Source organism: Myotis daubentonii, chromosome 9, assembly GCF_963259705.1.
Source record: "Myotis daubentonii chromosome 9, mMyoDau2.1, whole genome shotgun sequence".
Classification (NCBI taxonomy): Eukaryota; Metazoa; Chordata; class Mammalia; order Chiroptera; family Vespertilionidae; genus Myotis; species Myotis daubentonii.
The window spans coordinates 24,741,687-24,754,915 of record NC_081848.1 but is presented as its reverse complement, the minus strand read 5'-3'; the positions used below and the strand labels follow the sequence as shown (position 1 = coordinate 24,754,915).

At 43.6% G+C, this 13,229-nt stretch overlaps 1 protein-coding gene across 1 annotated transcript in view; it reads left to right on the top strand.

Annotated features, from left to right (window-relative positions):
- Nucleotides 1-5,618, top strand: part of HEPHL1 (hephaestin like 1) — a 60,932-nt gene extending 55,314 nt beyond the window's left edge. The window contains exons 16-20 of the mRNA XM_059708134.1: nucleotides 1,646-1,868; nucleotides 3,130-3,269; nucleotides 4,621-4,783; nucleotides 5,248-5,322; nucleotides 5,416-5,618. Coding sequence (XP_059564117.1) covers nucleotides 1,646-1,868; nucleotides 3,130-3,269; nucleotides 4,621-4,783; nucleotides 5,248-5,322; nucleotides 5,416-5,618 — 804 coding nt within the window. The remainder of the gene's footprint in view (nucleotides 1-1,645; nucleotides 1,869-3,129; nucleotides 3,270-4,620; nucleotides 4,784-5,247; nucleotides 5,323-5,415) is intronic.
- Nucleotides 5,619-13,229: the final 7,611 nt, after the last annotated feature.

The window sequence follows — 13,229 nt, the reverse complement described above, 5'->3', positions numbered from 1 at the left end:
TGATTGAATTGAGTAGTTGTGAAAGAAACAGTATGGCCAACAAAGTTAAAAATATTTATTACCTGGTGCTTTGCAGAATATAAGTTAGTTGACTCTTAATCTGAAGTATGGGGGAAAAGATCAAATCAAATCCCAATGTTTCAGTTATCACATTTAGATTTTACAAGGTAGTTTATGTAAATAGGTAGCCATAAAATAAAAATATTTTAAATATAATTTATACCATGGTTTTCAATGTGTGGAATCCACCATTTTAAAAGGCACCGCCACTGCTGTCGGGGTTTGGGAAAAGAAAACACATGCCAAACATAATAACTGAAATTTCAAACTATTTGAATAATAAATAGGCTAACTTTATATAGAAATGAAACGCAAGATTCACTATTGATTGAGTCAGAAATTTATATGGTAAAACAACTAGTCTTTAATAATATGTCATAAATGAAAGTCCAAACTAAAATCACATCTCTCTATATAAAAGGCTAATATGCAAAGTGTCCCCTCAGGAGTTCGACCAGGAGACCAGGAGTTCGCTCGCTCGCTATGACATGTGCTGACCACCAGGGGGTGGCACAGAATAAAGGGAGGCCCCCACCAGCAGCCGGAAGGCCCCAACCTGCCAGGCCTAGGGACCCTACACCTGTAGGAGTTTCGTGCACTGGGCCTCTAGTATGATATAAAATTTAAGTAGTGCCCATTGTTTAAAAAGTAAAAGATTCTCTTAACCTTCCTCTTAAATATTAGATGGTTGCATTATTGTCCTTGAGTTGTACTGGACAGTGCAGGAGTTACAGGGTGACATTCAAGACAATTCAAAAATTAAACTTATATTTTGGAATTATGGGAAATGTACACTTATTCATTTATTTCTTTGTACATCCCCCAAAATATTTATTGAGCACTTGTACTATGAGCTATGCAAACATTCTTGTCTTGAAGGACTTAAACTTTTTGAGGAAAATAATATATATGCACTCCCATAATTATAACAAAATTCTGAATCTGGTGCGTTCTATAGGAGTGTAGGGGAAAGAGAGTCTAGGAAGAGAGAGCATTGTGAGGAAAGCTGAAAACAGGAAAGCCAGTGTGTTTGGGAAATGCTGAGAGTCCCATTTGGCCAAATGGGTAATAGGAAAAGAAAGCAGTGGAGGAGCGTAAGCTAGAGAATCCTGATGGGTTCAAGGAGCTGTCGAGGATTAACATTCTATTCAGTAGGTCATGGAGATTCACTGAGGACTTCTAGATATGGGAATGATGAGGTTAATCTGATGGAAGTCCGCAGCGTGGGCTGGAGGTGAGTGAGCCAGAGACCAGAGAGGGGCCAATTTCTAGTCCAGGGTGAGGTGTTAAGGTCCTACACTAGAAGGATGGCAGATGGAATGGAAAGGAAGTCGCAGAGTGGAGAGGCATGGTGAGGGAAAAGAAATGTCAGGTTTGACGGTAAATGAAATGGGACCATCTGAGGAAGACAGAGGAATTAAACACTGAAATAAAGTTATCTGATCTAAATGACAGGTAGTATCATAGCACTGTTAACAGCAATAGAGAAATAACTTTCTTGTAAGAAAATGACTTTGTTACAAGCGCTTAATCGGTATCATTAAATTATTTAAAGGCTCTTCTACTCAGTTTTATTTTCTTTCAGGATACATATAGTGGTTTGATGGGCCCTCTGATTATATGCAGAGAAGGCGTGTTGAATGAAAAAGGAAGAAGAAGCGATGTTGATTATGAATTTGCTCTCTTGTTTTTGATATTTGATGAGAATGAATCTTGGTATCTGGACGACAATATTAAGAAGTATCTCAATAAAGATCCACGAGATTTTAAGCGCACTGATGATTTTGAGGAGAGCAACAGAATGCACGGTATATCAGAGATTAAAAAAGAAGACCTTTGGTGAGATAAGCTCATAGAAATTCCTGTAACTGTAGGAGGTCCCCAGCCTCCTTCTCTGAGCCCGTCCCCACCCCCAGGTGCTCCTGGACGGAAACAAGTCCTCTAAAGCTTTCCTTCACAGGGAACCGGTCAAGTCATTGGATGGCTGCCAGCAAGGTCCAGCCAGGCTGCGGACCAACTGTTTTAGGGAGCTCTACCTCTGAATGCTGGGATCCCTAAATTTTAAGACTACGAAATAATTATTTAAAAGTGAATCAGCACTTATTCGTATATTTCTATAAGAATACATCATAACTTTTAATTGATCAAAGTTAAGGGCCTGGTTGAACTGTTTCTGGGACATAAAATACCATCACCAAATTTCTGTTTTAACGTGTCTATATTATTTAATTCTACGTAATTTAGGGTAGTTTTATTTTTAAGCAGGAGTAATGGGTTTCGTTGACACATCTGTACTCTCTCAGCAAGATCTACTTTTGACCAAAGGTATACCTAAAGAGACCACAAAGGTCACAAAGCTGGTTAATTGCCAACATAGATCAGAATTAGCCTGATTTTTGACTCAGCTACCCTTTCCCCTACCTATTTTGCTTCCTTCTCCCAAAAGTTTCTTGGTATGCTCTCTATTTTTAATGGATTAATTCATCTGATGCACAGAATAAAAACATAGCAGAGAGTAAAGGAGAGTCCCACTTCACATCAACCCACCTTGAGCTTGCTTTGGTCCCTATGAGGTCATGGGCTCTGCTGGTGTGAAGCTGTTTAGAGAGTCAGCCAGGCTTAGGAACTTGCCCCAAGGTAGTTCTCAGAAAGTACATATCAAGAAAATAGCTTCTAATTGGTTCAATGATGATTTATATGAACTTGATTCTCTGTGCTTTAGTCCACTCAACTGTAGAATGATATGAATCTGGCTACCTGGCAAATGGGGCTATAATCTACTCCACAAAGAGACTATACTGAATAAACAAACCAACAGCACACCCTGCTACCCAAGATGTAGCTTTCAAAACCAAACGGCTATTCTCTCACCTAGCCATCTTTGTATAAGGATTTCTTAGGAATGTGAATTTTGGGTCTAGAATGGTGGGGACATTGGCAAGTGCAAATGAGACTGTTCCATTTAATCAGGCAGATGAGGACATTGGTGACTTAGAGATTGGCTCGAACCAGATTAAGGAATGAGGGTCTCCTCACTAATCAGAAGCTATTTTCTCTTCACCATCGTAGCTATTAATGGAAAGATTTTTGGGAATCTCCATGGCCTCATCATGAATGAAGATACAATGACAAACTGGTATTTGTTAGGAATGGGAAGTGAAGTGGACATACATACCATCCATTATCATGCTGAGAGCTTTCTTTTCAAAGTAAGTATAAGGAAAATGCTTTGGGGGAGGAGACATTTTGAACTAATAAATTCAATGCATTTCCACTATAAAGTAAGAGGTTTATTTGGCAATAAAGCTTGAGGGGTGGTGGTGGTGTCAATATTAGAGAATAGAACAGAATAATGTGGTTATAGCCTGCCCCTGGTAGACATTTCTTAATATGTACATATATCTTATTGTGCTTAAAAAGTCCACAAAAACAAACAAAAAAACCTCTCCAAGCTTCAGATGAGAGTTTTTGCATCTATGTTCACGAAGTCTATTGGTAGTAGCTTTATTTTCATGTAAACTATTTGTCTTGGTTTTGGTATCAGGGTAATGCTGGCCTCATAAAATGAGTTTAAAGTGTTCCCTCCTCTTCTATTTTCTGGAAGCTATGTTTAGAATTGGTATCATTTCTTCTCTAAAATTTGGTAAAAATTGCCAATGAAGGCCTATGGATGTGGAGTTTATTTGATGGAAGGTATCAATATAATTTCAGTTTCTTTAACAGGTAATCTGAATAGTGATAATTATCAGCTTTTACCGTAAGGGCTTTGTCCATACGATCTAAGTTGTAGAATTAATGACCAGTTGTTCACAATATTCCTTTATTATCCTTTTTAATGTCTATAAAACTCAGTAATGTCCCCTCTTTCCTTCCTGATATTTGCAATTTGTGCCTTCCTTCTTCTGCTTTTTCCTCCTTGGTCAGTTTGTCTAGAAGTTTGTATTAGTTATCTATTGCTACATAACAAATGACTCCCAAACTTAGTGACCTAAAACAATAATTGCTCATCTCAGTTTCTCGGGGTCAGGAATCTGGGAACAGTTTAGCTAGTTGGTTCTGATTTAGCACCTTTCATGAGACTGCAACCAGACGTCAGCTGGAACTGCAGTCATCTGGCTTGACTGGGGCTGGAGGATCCACATCCAAGCTCACTCACAGGGCTGTTGACTGCACGCTTCAGTCCCTCACCATGTGGGTATGGCATGGGAGCTGGCTTCCCCAAGAATGAGCGATCTAAGAGGAGAAAGCAAGAGAGAGGGTATAAGGCAGAAGTCACTGTCTTTTATAACCTATTCTTGGAAGTAGAATGCCATCACCTCTGCCAGTAGGCTGTTGGTTTCATAGACCAATTCTCATGCAATGTAGGAGGGGACTACAAAGGTTATGACTACCAGGAGGTGGGGATTATTGGAGGCCATTGTGGAGGCTGGCCACCACAAGTTTATCAATTTTATTGATCTGTTCAGAGAACCAGCTTTTGGTTCCTTTATCTCTATTATATTTCTATTCTTGATTTTATTGATTTCTGCTCTTACCTTTATCATTTCCTTCTTTCTGCAGATAGATAAATCTTACCGAGAAGATGTGTATGACCTCTTTCCTGGGACATTCCAAACCATCGAACTGTTTGCAGATCACCCAGGGACATGGCTGATACACTGTCATGTATCCGATCACATCCATGCTGGCATGGAAACAACCTACACAGTCCTTCGGAACATAGGTATACTGTTGTCTGTCAGTGATACCAGGGGATAGGCTTTTTGTAGACCCTGAAAACAGGAGGCATAAGACCCCCAAGGAGCTCAGAGTTAAGCAAGAGAGACAGACATGTAAATAGTAACCATAATAGAATCTGCAACATGCCAAAACAGAGTGCAGAGTACAGGGCTCAGTGACAGCAGTAGGAAGCAAGGGTCAACAATGGGGATATGAGCCAAGGTTCCACAGAGTCCATCATGTTTCCGACGGGTCTGAATGGATGGGTAGAAGCCTAAAAGGTGACTGGGTTGGAACAACATGTATAGTGGAAGGAAGAATAACACTGAGAATCCAAGAAAGACTTACAGATAACTGACGGGGAAAAGTTCTATTTGGTGAAAGGAAATAACTCTTGAAACAACTCATGTCATGAAAAGAACCTACTTCTATTGTTTATAAAACAATCAACTTGCCTTCTTTGTCCAGACAACAGGATTCCTTACTCCACCAAGTCTCCTTCTGGAGGAGCCTCCCATCCAGCCACCACCGCGCCCTCCCACGGTAAGGACCCCTCCCTGTCCCCTGCGTGGGAATGGTCAGTCTCACGCTCCACGGAAAGGCAGAGGCCTGACACCTCGCTTTTCTTTTTCACAGAAGAGCCTGTCAAGGAGCAACTCTATTTCTTTGGCAAGAATCTGAGTCCCAGAGGAGCTAAAGCAGCCTTGGTCATCCTGTTCATCATCGGACTCCTCCTCCTGATCGTCACCATGACCCTGTCCCTCAGACTGCGCTCTGCACGGAAGCAGGTGGCCTACCAGGCGGTGCAGTCCTGCGCGCTCCCCACCGACGCCCTGTGAGCGGCTGCTCTTGCTCCGCAGGGGAACTGGACAAGGCATGGTTCACCAAGGAAGGTCCACACTGTACCCTGGGTGGGCGCTCATCCTCGGGAACACAGTCAAAGCAATTTGCTTTTAGTTATTTGTTTTTAAATGGGCTGTGCGTAATCCTCAGGTATGAAATACAGAGAGAGGAGAATGGGCGTGACTGACAGGCCTGTTCTCAGAATACATTTGCTGAAGTGTGGATTCCCTTTGAAAGATGTCTTTCGTTTCCAGCTCTCACACTTCTTAGATTAGACAGTGAGTGCTTCCTTAGCTAACCGTCAAAGTTCTCAGATGGACAGCTTCTGGAAAGTTATACTGCCTCCGACATCTAACTGGAACAGCACTGGTTTCTCAACCCCGTTAAACAAAATGCTTCCTTTCGCTGTTCCAGGGAAAAGACCTTTCTCAGGAGTTCATGGAAATGTCTGTGTCAGTATCTGCTGATAGAATCTGACCAAGTGAATATTTTAGAGCGTTAGCCAGCTCTCCTGGCCTTTTCCACTTGAATATAAACAGCTGGCACACTATTTGTTGCAGAAGGCAAAGTTATACACATTTTTAAAATATTGGTGCTATTTTTATGCAAACTGATAGAGATACTTGAATGTGTATGACTCACTTTATGTTATTAGTTTTTACCGTCTGTTTCTATGGCAACGTTTGTATTTTCAAGAATCAACTAGAGAACTTGAATCTGTGTTTCAGAAAGTGGAGGGCTGGAATCTGAAACAGGGGGTTAGGTTCTCGCATGGTGAGTCAGGGCTCTCCGAGAGTTTTGAGAGAGCATCTAAGATGGAAGGAAACTTTGCAGGAGGCGAGTCTGGGCTTGAGTGTTGAGTCTGATTTTTTATTCACTTCGGGGTTCTTTCCAAGTCTCTATCTTCCAGGAAATAAAAACAGTCTCATCATGTCAGGAACACCAGGAAGAACTCAGTAATGCAGCTGACTGGTTGGGAGGAGAAGGGAACCTCATAAAATCCGTGATTCTATGCCTCTTAAAGACATAGCCCCTTGTGAGAGAGCGGGGGGGGGGGGGGGGGGAAGGAAAGGCTAGAAAAAGAGAGTCCCAGTGGCAATTATTTACACCATTAAATCAGCTTTCAAAGGCTCAAATGCAAAAATAACATCTTGAACAACTAAACTCAATCCACTATGAGGCAATCCATACTCTTTGTATGCATAAGGGTTAGGTGTAAGATTAATAAAAGCAATATTGTTTATTACAACTAGACTGAGAAATTGCCCTTAGTTCAGGGCAAGCTGCTCTGTGATGCCAATGCCGATGCCAGACTAGTGACAGTAGAACATCTGCCCTAGCCATGGATCACTTGGATGTCCAGATGAATGAGTAGGATCGAATAAATACTGGTGGAGGGAACTTTCATACTTTCTGTCTTCATCTTGGTGAGGGGAAACGGGATTTGGTAGAACCTAGCTTTACCTAAGACAGGATGTGAATGCTAATAGTTCTGTTCCTTGTTTGGTTGAATGCCCTATCAAGCAGGGGTTTGAACTCCACCCTGCTAACCACTGATAATGTGATTTTGTAATAGGTGCTCTACAGTTTTCATACATGTGTAGACTAAATCATTTCATCATAATGATTATGAGAAATGTCTTATTTATAACTCACTTAGACAACAAATTATATAGTTGTAAGTTTTTTCCCCTTTCCTCTTAGTTTATTTTTTTTTAATGAACATGAAACCACACAGTAGTGTGATTATACCATTTCTCTTTTTAATAAAGTTTCACATAAGATGGCTATTTGAATGTTTGTTTGTCTTTTAACTAAAAGTTACCTATCATTAAACCTGGGATGGGGAGTAGTTAAAGGAGAATATATTTTAGATATTCAGCAGCTATCCCAGTTATACGTGCTAAAGGAAAGGAAATGAAACACCAATTTATCTCCACAAGTAATATGACACTCCCCAACCATTGTTTCCTCAAACGTTACCACACTTCATCCTCAGCCTCACTCCTTTGAGAAAAATCAACCACATCACACACATCTTTTCCTCCAGTTACAATAGAGGAACTGTTCCTGCTCCTGGCAGGGCTAAGTCTCTCACTCGGCTCTGGACCTCATCCCTTCTTGCTTTCTCAAGGACTCATTCCCTCAGTTACCAGTTTTTCCTCTTGCATGCAGTCATCGTCAATACCCACCATCAACAATAGAAAGCAAAATTGCCTGAGCCACTTTGGCTCAGTGGAAGGAGCGTTGGCCCTTGAACCAAAGGGTCCCAGTTTTGCTTTCAGTCAAGGGCAAGTAACTCAGCTGCAGGCTCCATCCCCAGCCCCGGGCATGCATGTGGGAGGCAACCAATCCGATGTGTCTTTCTCCCATCAATGTTTCTCTCTCTCTGTCTCTCCCCTTCCCTTCCACTCTCTCTAAAAATCAATGGAAAAATATCCAGGGGTGAGGATTAACAACAACAAAAGAAAGCAAAACAAGAGCCCTTGTCCTTAACTCCATAAACCCCTCCAGCCCAGTTTCTCTGTTCCCTTGGTCGTAGAACTTAAAGCACTGTCCATGCTGGCTGCCTGTACCACCTCACCCCATGCATTCCTCAACCCACTCCAATGGCTTCCAATTCAGGGTGCCCAATCCTCTCTTCCCCCACATCCCAATCTGCTGTTGTCAAAATCAATAACCATTATGCCATTTCTACTGCTTTCTTGCCCATCTTTATCTTACTCAACCTCTCAGCAACAACTGAATGCTCCTTCCTTCTAAACATCCTCTAGTTTCTTGGTTCTGCAACATGAATCACTGCCAGCCTTCCATCTTCCTCAACTGCTACTCTATCTCAGTCTCTTTTGCTAGTTACCTGTCCTTTCTCGGACTTCAGTGTCAGCATGCCTCAGGGTCTGACACTAGCACCTTTTCTCTCTTATGCTCTCTGGGTAGACTAAATAATGTCCCCGAAGATTTTTGTCTTAATTCCCAAACCTGTGAATGTTACTTTATATGGAAAAAAAAGGACTTTGCAGTTATGAGCAAGTTAAAGATCTTAACATATTGCAGACGGATCACAAGAATTATCATGTTTTCTGTGCTAAGGCTTGTGGCCAATCACGAGATTTCTTTAAAAAGATATTAGCTTTTAAGAACATGTAATGAATAAACTTCAAAATACAATGGGTATTTGATTTTAAAGTGTACCTTTAACATTTATGTAAAACTTTTTTTGTACTCATTCAATAGAAACTTATCTGGCCACTGGGTAAAGCTAGCAATAAAACTACTGGTCTGCAATGTGTTAGTATGAGAAGTGGATACTGGATTACCCACACTGGCTCTAAGTGTAATCACAAGTGTCCTTCTAAATGAGAGGCAGAGAGAGATCTGATTACAGAGGAAGGCATTGTGACGCTAAATTCTTCGCTGCTGGCTTTTGGGATAGAGGAAGGGGCCACAAGCCAAGGAATGCTGCCTTAAATGCTGGAAAAGGCAAGGGAACAAATTCTTCACCACAGGAGGGAGCATGGCCCACTGACATCTTGATTGTACTCCAGTGAAACTGATTTCAAACTTCCCGAGTTCAAAGAGAATAAATGTGTGCCACCAAATGTGTGGTAATTTGTTATACCCCTCTCCATAGATGATGTCGTCCATCTTCACGGATCTGAAAAACATCTTTATACAATAAATTCAAAGTTGCTTCTCGTGCGGCTGCAGACCATAAATCCTGCTCAAGCAGGATGGACCACTGCTGCAGCCCCCTAACCAGCCTCTCCCTGTCACTCTTGCTCCTTCCACCCAGCCCACACAGCTGCAGCAGTGTTCTTCCACATCTGACACATCACTTCCTGGCAAATACCCTGCAATGTTTTTCCATTTCAATTTCATTTTCCTTTTCCTTTCTGAAAAAAACCCAAATTCCCCAGTTGCTGACACCAGAAATATAAAAATAACCGGAAATGCACAAACATTAATCAACTGCTCAATTTTTCTGTAACTATGAAATGGCTCTAAAAATTAAAGTCTATTTAAAGCAACAACAACATTACATACACTCTGGTGTGACACCTTAAACTTCTGAGGCTGATAATGACAGCTATCATAATGCTAAGCACCCATGAAGTGACAGGCACCGTTACATATATTATCACAGGTAATGCTCAGAACAACCTGGTGAGGCAGGCAGTGTTAGCCTTAATTGGTAAGTGAAGAAACTGAGGCTCAGATTTCCAGTGACACATCCTTGATCAGACAGCAAGTACGTGGCAAATCTAGGAGTTGCAGCTGCCTTCTTTTTCCTCCCAAAAACCTTGGCACACATCAGATTATTTGATCTGATTTTTATAGTAGGAAAAATGGCTCCCTTAACTATCACTTTCTTTTGTGCCATTCACCTCTGTCCTCAAAGGCAAGGGGCCAGTTTGGGATCTCACTACTCCTCATGTGCAAAATTTCGACAGCCTCTTACCTGGCCTCCCCACCTCCAATATGTGTTCCAATCCACTCTACATGTGGCTGACAGATTCACCTTTTTCAAGCACAACTCTACTTACATTACTTCTCTCCAAACATTCCCTACTACTGGCTGGAAAAAAAGGCCAGACTACCTTCTCTGGCCCCTCCCTTTTCATCCCTGACTCCCCCACCTTCGTCTTTCCTGTATCAGTGTTAGATGTCTGTACCTCCCATTTCCTAGCAAGTCCTCTTTCTTGCCTCTATTGTAAATTCAACAAATGTGGACTGATTTTCTGCTAAATGTAAAAAACTCTGCCAGGGCTGAGGGCAATTTACAAAACTGCAGATTCTGTTCAGGCCCTCAGAGGAACTTGATATGTAATGAGATAGCAGAGATGCAACCCATCACACAAGGCAAAATGAGCTAAAAGCTGGACCAGGAGAAAGTGCTAGGGAGGGAGTGATTCATCACAACTGGGGGCTCAGGAAAGCTTCCAGAAGAGGGGACCTTTGAGCCTGTTAGATGTGTCCGTTTTGACAAGGAGAGAAAGGTCACAGCATCTACGCTTTCATTCACTGCTGGAAAGCTCCTGCCCCAGCTCTGCCTGCCAGACTTATCCATACTAGGCCTCAGTCTTTTATGCACCCCCCTTGGCACACCCCACCTTTCACAAAATCACTTACCCTTTCCAACTTGTATTATAGTTAACTAGAGGCCCGGTGCACAAAAATTTGTGCACTCGGGGTTGGGAGAGGAGGTCCCTCAGCCTGGCCTGTGCCCTCTCACAGTCTGGGACCCAACAGGAGATAAGGACCTGCTGGTTTAGGCCTGCTCCTGGTGGCAGAGGGCAGGCCTAATCCTAGGTGTAACCCCTGGTCGGGCTCAGAGCAGGGCCCATTGGGGAGTTGGGGCCCTGCCTCCTGTCATGCACAGAACATGGGAGGTTGCCATGCCACCCTCAGTCATGCTCAGGGTAGGGCCGATTGGGGGGTTGGGGCACCACCCCCTGTCACACTCAAGGCAGGGTCCATAGGGAGGTTGCAGCGCCACTCCTGTCATGCAAAGAGCAGGGCCGATCAGAGGGTTGGGGCTCCGCACCCTGTCACACTGATCCTGGTGCTGGGAAGCCTCGCTGCTCCGCTGATCCCAGGGCCAGGACGCCTCTCGGCTCCCCTGATCCCTGGCCCAGAGGCCTCTCGGCTCCGCTGATCACGGGGCCGGGAGGCCTCTCGGCTGATCACCGGGGCTGGGAGGCCTCTCGGCTGATCACCGGGCCGGGAGGCCTCTGGACTCCGCTGATCACCGGGGCCGGGAGGCCTATGGACTCCGCTGATCACCGGGGCCGGGAGGCCTCTCGGCTCCGCTGATCCCAGGCCCTGAGGCCTCTCTGCCCTGCTGCTTCAGGGCTGTTTGGCTTCGCTCTGCTTGGAGCCTGAGTATGCAAATTAACCGCCATCTTTTAGCTTCTGTAATTGAAACATTGTATCTTTTGGAGTTGTTGCTTCAGGAGCTCAGAGCCCCGCAGCTGCGGGGATCCTTGACTTTCTCCATCGCTGGGGCAACCAAGCCTCCTATTCTCAGCTGCCTGGCTGCCAGCCGCCATCTTGGCTGACAGTTAATTTGCATATCTCGCTGATTAGCCAATGAAAAAGGTATTGGTTGTACGCCAATTACCATTTTTCTCTTTTATTAGTATAGGATTGTGCACATGCCTTATTTATCTTACTAAATCATGAGGTCTTTGAGGGAATGGAATGTGTCCACTTCATCTTTGCTTCCCTATCCATCGAGCCCAGAACTGGCCCATCTCTTGGCCTCTAGTATATGCCTTGAGAGTGTGGATAAATGAGTGTAATTGGGCTACTTGTTTTTAAACAATTTTCATGGTGAAAGCCTTTCAAATTCCTTTAGACACTTAACAAATATTTATTAAAAGACTTACTATGTACAAGGCATTTATGCTAAGTGTTAGAGTTAAGAGTGGTATACCTGGGCATGGACCTACCCTCATGAAGCTTACCACATAAAGGGGGAGACAAACATTAATGAAAAGTTAGACAAATACCTGTTGAATTATAGTTGTGAGTAATATTAAGAAGAAAAAATAGAGGGCAACAATAACAGGTAACACTTATAGAGCACTCATCAGCTGTCCTCGGCACTTAATATAGGTTAAGTCATTTGATCCTTATCACAATCGTAAGAGGCATAACCACTTTATAGATGAGAAAACAGGCACAGGAGGGTCAAGTACCTTTCCCAAGGCCCACAGCTAATAACCAGTAGTGCCCATATTTCAAGAATATATAATAAAGCGACCTCAGAGAAGACTTTCCTGGACAAGTGGCATCTACCTGAGATAAAGAGGGTGAAAAGAGCTGGACAGGCAAAAGGGCCACTGTGGGAATGTTTTGCAAGGAAGGGCCTGGAGGAGGCAAGGAGCCTGATAGACTGGAAGAGCCGTATGGGAAGGAGTGAAGCTGGCGAGGCAGGCAGTGACTGTGCTAAGAAATTTGGATTTTATTCTAAAAGCAACATCCAGTTGAAGAAGGGGGAGGTGACATGATCAGATTGGAGCTTTTAAAAGCTCCCTCTGGCAGCTGGGAGAGAATGGCTTGCAGGCCTAGGGGATACATTCCTATGTGGTTAGGAGAGAGGCTGGTGGCCTGAATTGGGGTGCTGGAAGTGCAGGGAGAGAAAAACTGCCAAATTTTCTATATTTAGGAGAGAGAAGCAAGAGAATTTGGAAGTTGGTTATGGCAGCTGGGAGAGAAGGAAGTGTTGGGCAGATGGGTGGGTGGTGATGCATTTAGCGAGATGCAGAAGACTGGAGTTCAGGCTGAGGGGAAGATGAGGATTGCGGTTCTGGCCATTATGAGTTTGAAGTCCAGTGAGCATCCAAGTGGAGAGTTGTGTGGGCCCTTGGGGGAGTGCTCAGAGGGCAGGCCAGGGTGGAGAAGTACATGTGGGAGTTGAGAACATACGGAAGAGGCTTGTGTGCATAGGCACCACCACGACCCCTCCCCCCCCTCCACCCCCCACACATACAAAGCGGAGAAGGCAGTCCAGCCCGGCTCCAAGGAGACATCATGTTTAAAGGTCCTGTCTGCTCCCAGTGCTGCTGATTAAAGCATCTCCTGTCTATTTGCTCAGCATCCAC